Source organism: Phalacrocorax carbo, chromosome 26 (genome assembly GCF_963921805.1).
Source record: "Phalacrocorax carbo chromosome 26, bPhaCar2.1, whole genome shotgun sequence".
NCBI classification, from domain to species: Eukaryota; Metazoa; Chordata; class Aves; order Suliformes; family Phalacrocoracidae; genus Phalacrocorax; species Phalacrocorax carbo.
Genome location: NC_087538.1, coordinates 655,526 through 670,171, shown reverse-complemented (window position 1 = coordinate 670,171; position 14,646 = coordinate 655,526). Strand labels below are relative to the sequence as shown.

The 14,646-nt window shown below is 57.5% G+C and overlaps 1 protein-coding gene across 1 annotated transcript; it reads left to right on the top strand.

Annotated features, from left to right (window-relative positions):
* On the top strand, window positions 1-7,050 carry LOC135317690 (HMG box transcription factor BBX-like). The gene is made up of 4 exons (XM_064474119.1): window positions 1-515; window positions 2,121-2,319; window positions 3,613-3,693; window positions 6,889-7,050. Exons 1-3 carry the CDS (start codon window positions 477-479, stop codon window positions 3,645-3,647), a joined length of 273 nt encoding a protein of 90 aa, XP_064330189.1. The 5' UTR covers window positions 1-476; the 3' UTR covers window positions 3,648-3,693; window positions 6,889-7,050.
* The last annotated feature ends 7,596 nt before the right edge of the window (window positions 7,051-14,646 follow it).

Below are 14,646 nucleotides of genomic sequence, written 5' to 3'. Positions count from 1 at the left end.
CAGAGTTGTGCTTAGGAAACCACACATCTGGTATTTGAGGGCTTGTTGCACCCAGAAATCAAGCAGGCTGCATCTGTGTGACTCTAGGGATTGTTCTGCACGACGAAAGCTAAAGTGCGGCATACGTCATTAACTCCTGGGCTGTGGGTTAGGCTAGATGAGCCACAGCTACAAGCCTTCCCACCTCAGCATCTTCTCTAGTGTGCTTAGGAGATGAAGCTGTGCCTTGCGGATGAACTTGGTTTAAACCCAGACTAGACCATGAGTTATTAGTGAAAGCCTGATTGCTGGTAGTTTGACACTGCAATTGTAATGTTAATAGGCAGGGAGAGAAGGATGCGGGAAGCAGGTGTGTGACTTCTGTGAACAGCGACAGCACAGGCGTGTGTGACCCTAGGAATCCAGGGCACAGCAAAGCCTTTGCTTCTGATCCAGCCTATTGGTCTCAGAGGAGCTTCCTAAAGGACGAGAACGGCATGCTCATCTCCGCAGGATCCAGCAGTTCCGTGGGCCAGGTAAGCCTTGAGTCAAAGAACCAGCTGGAAGCAGCTGTCACTGATACGCAGCTGGAGGCCGGTCAGTTCCTTTATCTCCCGTTACTAACATTCATGTCAGCGTAATGCAAAAGACCGGCATTTATCACTTTCCTGGTGTGAAGCAGTGGCTAGATTTTATCTACATGTCTTGTCATCCTGGAACTGAGTGTTGCTGTCAAGCGTGCTTGCCAGTCTTGATTGCTAATTTAAACTGCTAGCGAGGGCTCTCCTGGCAGAGAGCAGTGCTTGTGTGTGCGTTTGGTGGCTCGCTTATGAAGAGGAGGCTCTTGGTGGTTTGTTAGAGAGAGGTCTTTGGTGGTCGTGGTCAGGGAGTGCTGGAGAGCGCCTGGCACGGTTATAACGCCTTATGGGGTGGATGACACTGGGGATGCAGCCGGGGTCTGACCAAAAGACTCAGCAGTGGGATCTGCAGGGGGCTGAGCAGGGGACTCTCTGCAGGACCCTGCAGCGGATCCTTCTGGGGACTCTCCACAGGCCTGTCCTCTGAAGTCTCCTCTGCAGTCTCTGCAGAGCTCTCCTCAGAAGTGTCCAAGGGCAGCCAGGTGGGGAGGGCTGCCGCCATCCCACCCTGGTTCCCCTTGAGGTCCTGCAAGGGGGAGGCCGGCCCCCCTGAGAATGGTTCATCGTCCCCAGCATCACTGCTGCCAGGTGTTCCTCAGGACACTTGCCCTCCGCTCCATAATCCAAGACACTGGGGACTTCACTGAAGGAGGCGGTGGTGGCAAGGCTGTCAGGGACATTGAGGAGGATGGTTTCTCCAACCACCAGCATCACTGCTGCCCACTGCTCCACATCGCAGGTGCCCTCTGCCCTTTACTCCAAGAGGTGGGGGAAGCTTGTTGATGGAGGTTGTCAAGTCGGGGATATCGGGGATTGTGGGGACACCATCCACCAGCCCCACTGCCTCCACTCGCTCTTTGGGGCAGCTGCTCTCTGCCACATACCCGGAGAGGTCGGGGAGCTCATTAAGGGCCTCGCCAGTCATGCTGGGACCACTGGTGGTCAGGATGGTGTCCTCACTGTCCCCTAGCTGTTCCACCACCACTTGGTCCTTGGGGCAGTTGCCCTCTGCCATGTACCTGCGAAGTCATGGAGCTCACTGAGGAACCTGGTGCTGGTGCGGCTGTTGGGCAAGTCTAGGAAATCAGGGACGGTGTCCTCGCTGTCCCCCAGTCCCGCTGCCACCACTCTGTCATCAGGGCAGCCGCCCTCTGCCACGTACTTGGAGAGGTCAGGGAACTTGTGGAGGTAGGCAGCCAAACTGGGGCCGTCAGGGCCACCAGGGACACGTCCTCACTGTCCATGGTGTCAAGCCGGGCAAGCGTCTCAGTGATGTCTACAGTGAAAGACTGCTCATCCTGAAACTGGAGCTTGTCCCCTGCCAGCTCGGGAAAGGCCTTGGTGAATGGCTCTGGCCCCAGCTCAGGCAGGTCAAATCAAGAATCAAGATATTTCAGCATTATTTACTGTCTGAAGTCCTCTTAGAAGCAGTGCCCTCTATTGCCCTGTGGACAGCATAATGTCATGACTGGCCTGACTGGTAATTTTCCTTTTCTTTTCTAGTACAAGGATGCATTTATGAAGGCAAATCCAGGGTACAAGTGGTGGCCCACAACAAACCAACCTGTGAAAGCCCGGACATCCACTGTTACAAACAGGAAAAAGCTATGGGCCTTTGCTTCAGACTCTGCAAAAGGTTTACCAAGCCTGGGGAAAGCGACAAAAAGTGAAGGAATGCCGCAGCGTAACTTTGGGACGGCAGGTGAGATTCCATCCCTGTTCCTCAGACGTAGCAGCCTTGTTTTGTTTGAGGGTGCGGCGTTGGAATCGAACTGCAAGACCAGTTTTCCTCACTGCACGTGGTGCTGCAGTGCCGATACCTTTCACGGCCCAAATTAAGTTGCCAAGACTCGAGTTAAACCTCAGCACGTGATTGCTTTCAAGAGTCGAGGGCAGATATGTGGCACATCGTAACCCAAACCCCATTTGGGGTCCAGATTGGATTGGGTTTTACTTCAGGCTTATCTGCTGTTAGAGATTTTCTTTTTTCAGGTCAAAAAGGAACATGCTGATTATGTGCCTTCTTTTTCATAGAGTGTATTAATTTGCTGTTTACAAAAATCATGTATGGGTGTCTATGAAGTTGGAGGTGTTAACGTTCTCGCGGATGAATGTACCGGCGGAGCTAACTTTTTGTATTTAAATCCAGAGAAGCGCAATCTAATGTCACTGAAAACGTGCTCTTTTGCCCATTATACCTGGGAGGCGTGAGTTCTAACTTCCAACTCAGGTCATCCTATGATTCTATGATTTAATGGATGTATCATCTTGATACAATTTCTTTACAGGCTGACGTTTGATTAACATGTTTCTGGCTAATAAGAATAGTACAGCTAAGCTCTGTGTCCATTTGAATGAGGCTGTTGCTTTGGAAGAGTAATTTCTTTGTGTTTTCCTTTCAGAAGCGATGACTCTTGCACTGCTTCTCATAAGCATCCCTAAGCAGACCTTTAGGCACGTTATTTGAGCAGTTTGGGGTTTGCGGTACCCTTAACTACTTATTGTCACGCGGTTCGGTGGTTTGGGATTATTTCTCCAATAAGTATTTCTGTCACTTAGCAACCCTCAGTGTCTTCAACAACTTTTGGTTTTTAGCTTCTAAGTAATTTTGTTATTCGGAATGGTAGCGTAAGTTACAGGTAGAGCGGTGTCCATAGCATCACCAACACAAGGTGCCTGTGTACGTAGCCCCAAATCACCAGGTTAGTATTTTGTTGCACAAAACTCCTTTGCAGAGTTTAGAAAAAAAAAATCTGGTATTTTTGTGCTCTCTTCTGAGGCGATTGTCAAAGACATTAAAATAGGTGCCAAACGATGTTTTCACCTTTTAATTTGATTTAAGCTGTCCGGGACTGTGAAGCATTAGGGTGTCCATCTTCTCTTAAAGCCTGCTTCGTGTTTCTGCTCCCTGGTATTTTGATTTGGTCGCTCATGTTCTTAGCTTGGAAGAAACAGCCTTGAGGTCTTGACTTACTCTCCGCACTCCTTGTTTCAGGTTTCCTCGAGTACTTGCCAGTCAGATGCGACTAATTCTATGGAAGCTTGTCAGAAGCTGTCATTGTTTCCGCGTGCAGAGGTGAGTTTCTTTGAAAAGGGTTGTCTTCCCCAGTGTTTCCCTTTAAGAAGCATCTGATGTTCAGCCTGAAAGAGAAATCAAAGATATTTAATCTGGAGAAGAGAAGGCTGCGGGGAGACCATATTGCAGCCCGTCAGTACTTAAAGGGGGACTATAGGAAAGATGGGGACAACCATTTTAGCAAGGCCTGCTTTGACAGGACAAGGGGTAATGGTTTTAAACTAAAGGAGAGTTGATTGAGAGTGGATATAAGGAAGACATTTTTTAGGAGGGTGGTGAAGCACTGGATCAGGTTGCCCGGAGAGGTTGTGGAAGCCTCTGAGCTCTGTTGTTGAGCCAGTTCTCTGTCCACCTCACCAACCCATACTACCTTAGCTTGATCGTGAGGATGTTATAGGAGACAGGGTCGAACGCCTTACTGAAGTTGAGGCAGACAACATCCACTGCTCTCCCTTCGTCGACCCAGCCAGTCACGCCATCATAGAAGGCTGTCAGGTTGGTCTTAGCGTGATCTCCCCTTGGTGAACCCATGTTGACTGCTTCTGATAACCTTCTTGTCCTCTACATGCCTGGAGATGACCTCCAGGATGAACTGCTCCATCACCTTTTCAGGGATGGAGGTGAGGCTGACTGCCTATAGTTTCCCAGGTCCTCCTTCTTGCCCTTTTTGAAGAGTGGAGTGACATTTTCTTTCAAAGATGATGGAGAGTGGCTTGGCAAGAACTGCCAGCTCCTTCAGCACTCATGGGTGCATCCCATCAGGGCCATGGATTTGCAAGGATCCAGTTTGCCTAGGTGATCTCTGGCCCAATCCTCCTCAACCAAGGGGAAGTCCTCCTTTCTCCAGATTTTATCTCTCTCCTCTGGGACCTGGGATGCCTGAGGGCCAGCCTTCGCAGTGAAGACTGAAGCAGAGATAAGGTCAGGGAGTGCTGGAGAGATCCTGGCAAGGTTATAATGCCACTCTGCTGGCGTACGGTCAGAGGGGCTCAGGGAAGGGCCCATGAGCGACGATCGGATACGGTGCAAGCAGTTCCTGGGCAGTGATCAAGAAATGGGGCAGTTGCTCAGAACTGCTACTTTTACTCTCTTCCCATCTCCCATCACTGGTTTTTCCTTTCTCTCTTTCCCTGTCTGACTCCGTGCCTGTATTTTCGAACTCCTCCCTGTCTGTCCTACAGCCTGTTGCTATGTTTTCCTTTCCCTACACCTCTCTCCCGCTCCCTGGCCTTCTCCTTCCTCTGTCGCCGTGTCCTGGCCGCCTGTTTCCCCTCTGTGCTGCCGCCTGTCCCCTCTCTCCCGCCTGTATCCCCCGCTCGGCCGGCCCTGCTGCTCTCGGGGCCTCCGTCCTGCTCCCCGGCCCCTTCTGCTCCTCCTGCGTCTCCACCCTGGAGGCCGTGGCTGTTGTGCCCTTCTGCGCCTCCTTGCCCTGACCCACAGCCCCTCTGTCTCAGTCTCTCGGGGTCGTTTCCCGCCCTCCCCTCGCCCTGTGTCCCGCTCTGCGTCCCGGCCTCCCCCTTTCTCTCTCCCCGCTGCCTTTTCCCCCTGCCCCTCTCCCCGCTGTCCCCCTGCCCCGCTCCCTCTGCCACGTCTCTGTCCCTGCGCGCTCCCGGTGCCTTGTCGGTCTCTGTGGCGGCGGGTCCCGCAGCCCCGGGGGGGCGGCCGTGGGGCCTGCGGGGGGGCGGCTGGCTCGGGCTGGGGGCGCGGTGCCCGCGCAGGGTCGGGCGGCGGGAAGGCGCGCCCCGGGGCATGCTGGGAGCTGCAGCCCTGGGGCAGGGGCTGCCGGGCGGCCATGTTGCCCCGGCCCCAGCCCCTGCCCCGAGGCCTGTCCCGCAGCCCCAGGCCGCCCCCGGGCCTGTCCTGGCAGCAGCCAGCTGGGCCTGGGCCCCGCTCCGGCCCCCCTGAGCTGTGCCTCGGGGCGGCCTCGTGGGGTGCGAGCTGTGAGGCACCCGTGGGTGCCCTGAGGTGGAAGGCAGTCGAGTGAGCGGGGCTGCAGCACAGGGAGGGAGGGACAGACAGACAGAGACAGAGAGAGACAGAAGTGCCTGAGCTGTGCCATGTGCCTGGCAGTGCAGAGAGCAGGAGCTGCGGTGAGTCCTGGGCCCCGGGGTCATGTCACCCCTCTCCCGCATCCCAGTCCCTCCTGACACCCCCTTCCCTTTCCCTGTGTGGATTTGTGGTGGGATGCGTAGCTACATATCTATGTCTGTGTGTATATGTATATGATATTATACATAGACATATACATAATACAAATATTATAATTTCAAAATATTTATTTGTAAAAAAATAAATCTATTATTTATAAAAATAGAATCATATTATCTTAAATGTAAAAATACCTGTTTGTGGACATAAGCCATCCCCAGCCCAGCTCAGCCACCCGCGGGGTGGGCAGGGGATGCGTTAACCCCCCACCCTCCCTCCCACTGAGCAAATGCCCGCAGGCAGAGAGAGGCGCTGCAAAGCCAACACCCAGCTCTTTTAATTTAAATGAGTATTTTCTCCCCCGGAGTGCCCCAGGTCCTCTGTGCAAGCTTCTAACAGGGTCGCTTGGTCCTGCATGCTGTGTCTTCCCAGTCATCGTGCAAACTGTCAGCATGGCATGGAAGCAGAGTGGGAAAGGTGCCTGCAGAGGTCTCGGGCGTGAGCTCACGGGGGCTCTTAGTGAGCACAAGCGGGTGCTGAGAGCCTGCCCTGCTGGAGGGCCTCACGCTGCGTTTGCAGGCTGTCCTGGCACTGCCCCTGAGCCGCCTGCACAAGTTGAAGAGTTGGCAGGTGCCAGTGGGAGGAGGTGGGACTGGATGGGGGGAGCAATGGCTTCTCCTTACAGGAAAGGCTTGTCCAGGTGGGACCCTAGTTGCCACCTGCCCTGGGCCGGTGCCTTTCAGCCGCACCATCCCTTGCTTGTTCTTGGCGAGTTGCTGCACACCGAGAGAGGCCAGAGAGCTTCTTCAGGCAGCGCACCCAGCTCGCTGCCATGCAAGTGCTTCTCCACTGACGTGCTCTTGTGACCCGTGAATTCTCACGGCTGCTTCTCTGTTTGGTACCCGCAGGGTCCGACCGAAGGCACCATCTGCGGTTCAGAGCCGAGCTGCTTGGCCAAATCAGTTCTTAATCCTGTAATGGTCATAGCAGGAATGAGAGCCAGGGCACCCTTCTCCATGTGAACGTAGTTTCTTCTCCTCCTTCCAGCCTGAAAACCATGTGGGAAAGTGCTGGCCCTTGCTGGGAAGTCGGGGACAAGCCTTCATCAAGCTGTCTGTGCCAATCCTTCCCAGAGCAGTCACCATGGACCACGTTTCAGGACAACGTTCCCTGGAGACAGTATCTGCAGAGCTCCAAAGGACGTGGCTGTCTACGTGAGTGGTTTCTCCAGAGTGGGGGGCTGGGGGTTGCACAGCGTTTCTAAGCCGGGGGTGAGTATGGGTCAAAGAGTCCAGCGGCCTCTGGCCTCCTCCTGGCTCGCAGAAGCAGCAAGCTCCTTGGAGCTGTATTGCGCTTCTGTCCAATATACTGTTTGAAAGGAAGGTTCTGGGGCATGATGGAACTCGGGGAGCCGCAGGGAAGAGGAGGTGGCACAGCGCACTGTCCTAGCCCTTCTGGCTTTCAATCCCCGTGGGCATTTGTGACCCTCAGGTTACCCCCCTCCCCCTGGGAACATCTGCTCCTTCTCTGGGTGGCAGCCTAGACTCGCTGAGTAGGCAAGCGTGGCGTGCTACCTAGGTGCAGCTTCTTGTCTGCTCCTTGCGCTCGTCTTCCTTTGACTGCGTAGCTGAAATAAACCCGTGCTTCACCGACTGAAGTTAAGTCTTCCCACAGTGTGCGAGGCGCTCTGGTTTCTCCACCCCCGTGTTTCTCTTGGGCCTGAAGTAGGAACCTGAGGAGCAGGGAAGGCTCGTGGGACAGTTCACTTTCCGGGCAGTGCTGAATCGCAGTCAGACCTTGCAGCTGAATGTACGGGGACAGAGAGGGAGGAGAACTGTAGGAGAGGAGGAGAAATGCGCTTGGCTGGGGAGAAGCTTCCCTGCCAAAGGGCTATAGGCAGCCCTGTCCTTGAGCGTGTGCCACGCTGGCCTTTCTTCTGCTTTAACTTCTATACGGTGTGTGCCTGGAGAGCTGTTCTTTTTCTCTTTCCTTTTGGGTTTAAGCTTCAGTGCCTACAACCACTGCAGTTGAAGCTAAAACCACCTTGAGTGTCTGGACTGCAAGTGGCTACAAGTGGCCACATCCCGTAGTACGCACTACTCCTGGCCTGCTGGTGAAAGACTCGAAATCCTGGCCTTTCTGAGGCCTCTGTTGCTGCTGGTAGCGAGCAGTGACAGGGAGGCCATTCTGCTTCAGTGCCTTTCTAGAGAAGGCAACGAGACATTATACTAACAGCACGGGGTCTTGTGACTGTGGAAGCAGCCTAGAAGACCTTGCCAAACTGTTTGCTGAAGCTTCTGGGAGCTGCTTCTTCCTTTACTCTTCTTGCAGCCAAATGAGGTAGAGCAGGATCACACTGTCTTGACCACGAGAGGTGCAAGGACCTCGCAGGGCAGCCGGAAGGAAGGTGTTGACCGAGGCCGTCACCGCGGCACTGCTCTGTCGGCAGTCAAATGCTAGAGAGGAAAAGGCAGCTCCGAAGAGGGGGGGACGGTTCTGGGCCGGTGGGTTATGGGTAGCCGTAGTCGTTGGCTATGTCCATGCTGGCCTCCCTCTGCACACAAACGTGCAGCTGCCCGGTGACACCTGCAGGGCCGCCCGCTCCTGCTCCTCCTGGGCCAGCGTCTTCACACGCTCCCGCTGGGGCCGCTGCTCGGGTGTGATGGGCACCGACTGCTCCTGCTCCTCCAGCGGGGTGGGCGCAGCCGTGAGCCCCCCCAGGGCCCGAAGGACAGCGGGGAGTCGTTGGGAGGTTGTGGCGGCATGTGCAGCTGCTGCGGCAGCCCCTCCCGTGGGGTTTGGCCTCCGTGGGCGACAAGCACAGCCCGCTCGGCTGCTGAGGTTTGGCGGCAGACCTGGTGCGTGCCTTGCTGCTCGATGGTGCCGCCGGTGCCGTGTCCTTCTTGCCGTCAGCGGGGGCTTGAGGCATCCAGTGCTGCGCTGGGTCTCGGGGCTGCCATCAAGGAATTGGGTTCCGGGTTGGGTGGTTGGGGCATCAGCCCCACCACCTTCACTGTGTGCCCCAGCAGGTGGAAACTGTGGCTGGAGTTGAGCAAGGGCACCCTCAGGACGATGCGGAGCGTCCTCAGCGCCGGGTGGGGATGCTGGTCCTGGGGACTCTGGTTCCAGGCTGCGGTGGGGATGCCGGCAGCGGCGCAGGGTCAAGGCAGTGGGATCAGAGGTGGCACCCAGTGGGCCTAGGACTGGCACCATCAGGGCGGGCAGAGGGGACTCCCGTGTCTCACTGGAGGGGTGAGCACGTCTGCCGCGCCTTGCCCCTGCGCCCACTGCTCCGCGGCTTCCTCCCGGGCCGGGGCCTCCTGGGGCCTCCCTGGGGTGCTGCAGGGGCGTGCGGCCCAGTGCTGCCGGGAGCTGCGGGGCCCGGCTGGGCCCTGACACCGGCTGTGCTGGCACCTGGCAATGCTGTGTGTTCCCTGGAACGTATCGCAGCCCCCGGGCAGCGGGGGGCCGTAGCTTCCAGCACGGGTCTGTGGGACTGGAGCAGTTGAGGGTCACAAGGCTGGGGTGGGGCGTGGGGTGGGAGTCCCAGAGCAGCAGTTCAAGGCCTCCGTGCTGTGGTGTCTGGGTGGGCCGCTGCATTAAACCTTTCTTCTCCGCCCCATGAAGAGCCTTTGCCTTCTGGCTTCCTCTCGGGTCCTACGTCGCTTGGCAGGCACGTTGGTGGTATTGGATGCTCTGCGCTTGCTGCTTCCCACCCGCAGCCCGCTGCCACCTGCACTGCCCTGTCGCCGTCCAGCTTTCCCTTGGCCTGCTTGCCGCCCGCTTCTCCTCATCGGGGCCCCTCTTGGCAGGACACAACGCCCGGCGGCAGCAGCAGGTGGGTCGGACCCATCCGAGGCTGCCTCCGCAGCGCCGTCTCCGCCAGTTGGGCCATGTGGGGCTGGTGACACTGGGGGTGCTTCTGGGGAGCTGGGCAAGGGACTCAGCATTGGGAACTGCAGGACGCTGAGCAGGGGACTGTCTGGAGGGGCCTGCAGGGGATCGTTCTGGGGACTGTCCACAGGACTGACCTCAGAAGTCTCCTCTGCCGTCTCCGGAGGAGCCTGCAGGGGATCGTTCTGGGGACTGTCCACAGGACTGACCTCAGAAGTCTCCTCTGCCGTCTCTGGAGGGGCCTGCAGGGGATCGTTCTGGGGACTGTCCACAGGACTGACCTCAGAAGTCTCCCATGCAGTCTCTGGAGGAGCCTGCAGGGGATCGTTCTGGGGACTGTCCACAGGACTGTCCTCAGAAGTCTCCTCTGCCGTCTCCGGAGGAGCCTGCAGGGGATTGTTCTGGGGACTGTCCACAGGACTGTCCTCAGAAGTCTCCTCTGCCGTCTCCGGAGGAGCCTGCAGGGGATCGTTCTGGGGACTGTCCACAGGACTGACCTCAGAAGTCTCCTCTGCCGTCTCTGGAGGGGCCTGCAGGGGATCGTTCTGGGGACTGTCCACAGGACTGACCTCAGAAGTCTCCTCTGCCGTCTCCGGAGGAGCCTGCAGGGGATCGTTCTGGGGACTGTCCACAGGACTGTCCTCAGAAGTCTCCCATGCAGTCTCCGGAGAGCTCTCTTCGGATGTGTCCAACGGCCGCCACCAGGTGGGGAGGACTGCTGACACCTCGCCCTGGTTCCCCTTGGTGTCTTGCAAGGGGGAGGCCGGCACCCCCCAGAAGGGGTCGGCATCCCCCAGCATCCCCGATTGCAGGCGGCGTTTGCACCAGCCGCCCTCCGCCTCGTACTCCAGGAGGTCAGGGTCTTCGCTGCAGGAGGCAGTGGTGTCCAGGCTGTCGGGGACATCGGCGAGGATATTTTCGCCGTCCACCAGCATCACTGCTGCCAACTTGTCCACCTCGCAGCCGCCCTCTGCCCTGTACTCCAAGAGGTGGGGGAGCTTGTTAAGGGAAGTTGTCAAGTCGGGGACATTGGGGATGGTGTCCCCGCCATCCACCAGCCCCGCCGCCACCAGTGGCTCCTTGGGGCAGCCGCCCTCCGCCACATACCCACAGAGGTCAGGGTGCTCATCAAGGGCCTCGCCAGTCACGCTGGGGACACTGGTGGTCAGGGTGGTGTCCTCACTGTCCCCTAGCCCTGCCACCACCGCATGGTCCTGGGGGCAGGCGCCATCTGCCGCGTACATGGAGAAGTCGTGGAGGTCATCGAGGAAATCGGCGCTGATGAGGCTGTTGGGGAAAGGAAGGCCGTTAGGGATGGTGTCCTCGCTGTCCCCCAGCCCTGCTGCCACCACTTGCTGATGGGGGCAGCCGCCCTCTGCCACGTACTCGGAGAAGTCAGGGACCCGGCCGAGGAAGCTGGTGAGGTTGTCGACAGAGACCTCGCCGTCCCCCAGCCCCGCCGCCGCTGCTGGCTCCTTGGGGCAGCCGCCCTCCGCCACGTACTCGGAGAGGTCGGGGAGCTCGTGGAGGAAGGCGGCGAGGCTGGGGCTGTCAGGCCCATCGGGGAGGCTGTCCTCGCTCTCCAAGGTGTTGAGCCAGGAGAGCACCAAGCTGGCCATGGTGTCCTCTGCCAGCTCAGGACAGGCCTCAGCGAAGGCCTGTGGCCCCTGCTCGGGCAGGTCGACGGGCTTCTCTGGGGCTGCCGGGGTGGTCTCCACTGCTGAAAAAGCAAAGAGATCCAACCCAAGCGCGGGGTGATGCAAGCTTTCCTTGGCTCAGGGCAGCTGCCCGCGGGCTCTGCCACCCCCCAGAGCTCACCTTTAGGCTCCATCCTGGTTCTGCAGGTCGGCAGAGCCAGGCCGGTCTGGTGGGGGCTGGCAGCAGGGACGCTGTCCTCGATGGCCACCACTTCCTTCTTGAAGCCCTCCGATGGCTTCTGGGCGCTGCCAGGCAGGGTGTGGAGCACAGGGTGCTCCTGGACCCAAGGCTGAGCCGTGGGGCGGCACGGTGGTGGGTCGCCAGTGTGGTCAGGGGCGCGTAGCAGGCAGGAGCCCGTGGGGTCCATGGGCTCTTGCTGGTCCAGGGTCCGTGGCCCCATCCCCCTCGGCTGGTGGGGCACCAGCACCTGTGGCACCACCTGCTGTCCCCAGCCGTAGGCAGGGGGACAGGGAGCAGCCATGGTGGGGAGCGACACTCCATGGTTTAGCTGCACCCCATGGGGGAGCTGCACCCCGTGGGGGAGCTGCACCCTATGGAGGAGCTGCACCCCGTGGGGGAGCTGCACCCCGTGGGGGAGCTGCACCCCGTGGGGGAGCTGCAACCCAGCATGGAGCTGCGTCCCGTGTGGGAGAGGCACCCCAGTGGCGAGCTGTACCCCAGTGGGGAGCTGTACCCCAGCAGGGAGCTGTACCCCCATGGGCATCTGCACCCCACTGAGGAGCTGCGTCCCAGTGGGGAGCTGCATGCCTTGCGGGTGCTGTACCCCCATGGGGAGCTGCACCCCAGTGGGGAGCTGTACCCCCATGGGCATCTGCACCCCACTGAGGAGCTGCACCGCAGTGGGGAGCTGCACCTTGTGAGGGAGCTGTGCCACTGGGGGATGCTGCACCCCGCTGGGGAGCCGCACCACCTGCCCCGGGGCCCCCAGGGGCCCTGGCACCGCCTGCCAGACGGTGGGCTGGGACAGCTGGTGAGTGCCGGTGTGGAGCTGGGCAGGCTCACCAGACACTGCCAGCCCCGGGACAGAGGGCAGCACGTGGGCACTGACCGGTGCTGGCATGGCTGGGGTGGTGAAGCTCATGCTGGGCACCTGCGATGCCGTGGGCAGCCGGAGAGGGAACCTCTCTGTTGGGGGAAGCAAAGAGGGGTGGTGGGGTGAGATATTGGTGGGCAGAGCCCCTTGGGGGGTTACCTGGAGGGCAGGAGCACCACGAGGAGCAGGAGCCTGCTGCTGTACCTGCCATGGCGGTGGGTCAGTGTGGGGTTTGTTTGGGGCAAACACTGTTCTGGGGTTCCATCCCCAGGGCGATGATTCCGCCAGCACCTGCCTGAGCCAGCCTTGCCAGGGCTGGATTTGTCATGCCTCAGCAACTGCCCATCACCATGATTTCCCATCCTGCTGATGATTTTCTGTCCTCTGTGCTGATCTCTCATCCCGATGAGGGTTTCCCATCCCTGCCATGAATTCCCATCCCAACGATGATTTCTCATCCCAGTGATGGCTTCCCATGTGTCATGGTTTCAGCTGCGATAGAGTTAATTTTCTTCACTCTAGCTGGTGTAGTGCTGTGCTTTGAAATTAGCATGGAAAAAACCTGTTGAGATAACACACAGATGTTTGGGCTGTTGCTGGGCAGCGCTGATACTAGTCAAGGACACGTCTAGCTTCCCATGCTCTGCTGGGTGCACAAGAAGCCGGGAGGGGAGGGGGCACAGCTAAGAGAGTGGATTCAAACTGACCAAAGGGATATTCCATATCATGTAACGTCATGCCCAGTATGCTACCTGGGAGGGGCTGGCCGGGGGAGGGAGGGAGCAATCGCGGCTCGGGGACGGGCAGCGTCGGTCGGCGGGTGGTGAGCGGTTGTATCGTTCGTGTTTCTGCGTTTTTGTTCCCTGTTTTCCCTTTCCTCCCTTTTCCCTTTTATTATATTAACCTTACTGTCATTATTATCATAATCATTTATCATCATCATTCTATTGTAGTTATTAAACTGTGCTTATCTCAACCCACAAGTTCTTTTGCTCGTCCGATTCTCTTCCCCATCCCACAGGGGTGGGGGGGGGGGTGAGCAAGCGGCTGCGTGGTGTTCAGTTGCCAGCTGAGGCTGAACCACGACAGTCTATTTTTGGCGCCCAACGTGGGGCACGAAGGGTTTGAGATAATAACAGTTGCTGGTCACAGCATTGATTCATCTGCTCGCAGTATTAGCTTGTCCAGTCTTTACCATGCTGATTGTAAAGTACATGTTAAAACTTGCTGTTGGTTCTGTCAGCTGGCTGTGCTCTGCAGTGATTAGAGATATTTTGCCTAGGAGACTTGTTATTAAAACACTGGCCTTGACTGTTATCAGTTATTTAGGTTTTGCATGGAAGCCGTTACTGTACTACAGCTACCACCTCATGGAGGCAATTAGCAATTATACCTCCTCCTCTGAGGAGTTTTTTATGGAGGAAATACAGAATGGCACCGTAGCTAATATCTTATGTAATGTCTCCTCCCTCCTTACAACAACTTTTCAGTATCTTGAACATCCTTGTGTAGTTAAGATACATCTGTTGATATTGCTTTGGCAAGTGGTATCAGATCTGTCTAAGGTTAGTAAGCAAGTTAAGAATATAATCCAGAGATCTGTCCCAAGGCTTGATAGCTATGCGTGGCAGGGTATGTGGGAAAGTATGGGCAAATGCCTAAGACGGTGGGCACCCCCTGTGGTGTGGGACTTCACCCCTGAACAAGTGCAGAATCCTGAAAAATTAGTAGAACATTTGGAGGAAATATGTTGTCACCCTGGCAATTCCAGAGAGATACAGATCACTGCCATGTGCCGGGGTCTGGCTTATGCCTATCGAGCCCTATTTAACACTATTCAGTACCCCCAAGGGAAAGAGAAGGGAACTACTCCGACCCCCGTGACAAGTACTGCGGCCACCCAAACCCTCGCGACAGACACTGCAGCTACTCCAACCCCAGCGACAAGCACTGCGGCCACCCAAACCGCTGCGACAGAGACTGCAGTTACTCCAACCCCGGTGATGAGCACTGTGGCCACCCAACCTGCCGCGACAGAGACTGCAGCTACTCCAAGCCCGGTGATGAGCACGGCGGCCACCCAACCCGCCGCAACAGAGAATGCAGCTACTCCAACCCCGGTGACGAGCACTGCGGCCACCCAACCCACCATGACAGAT

Coding starts and splice junctions, on each gene's coding strand:
- LOC135317690 (XM_064474119.1), top strand. CDS start 477: ATGCTCATCTCCGCAGGATCCAGCAGTTCCGTGGGCCAG. Junction 516..2,120: donor CCAGCAGTTCCGTGGGCCAG/GTAAGCCTTGAG, acceptor TTTCTTTTCTAG/TACAAGGATGCATTTATGAA. Junction 2,320..3,612: donor GCGTAACTTTGGGACGGCAG/GTGAGATTCCAT, acceptor TCCTTGTTTCAG/GTTTCCTCGAGTACTTGCCA.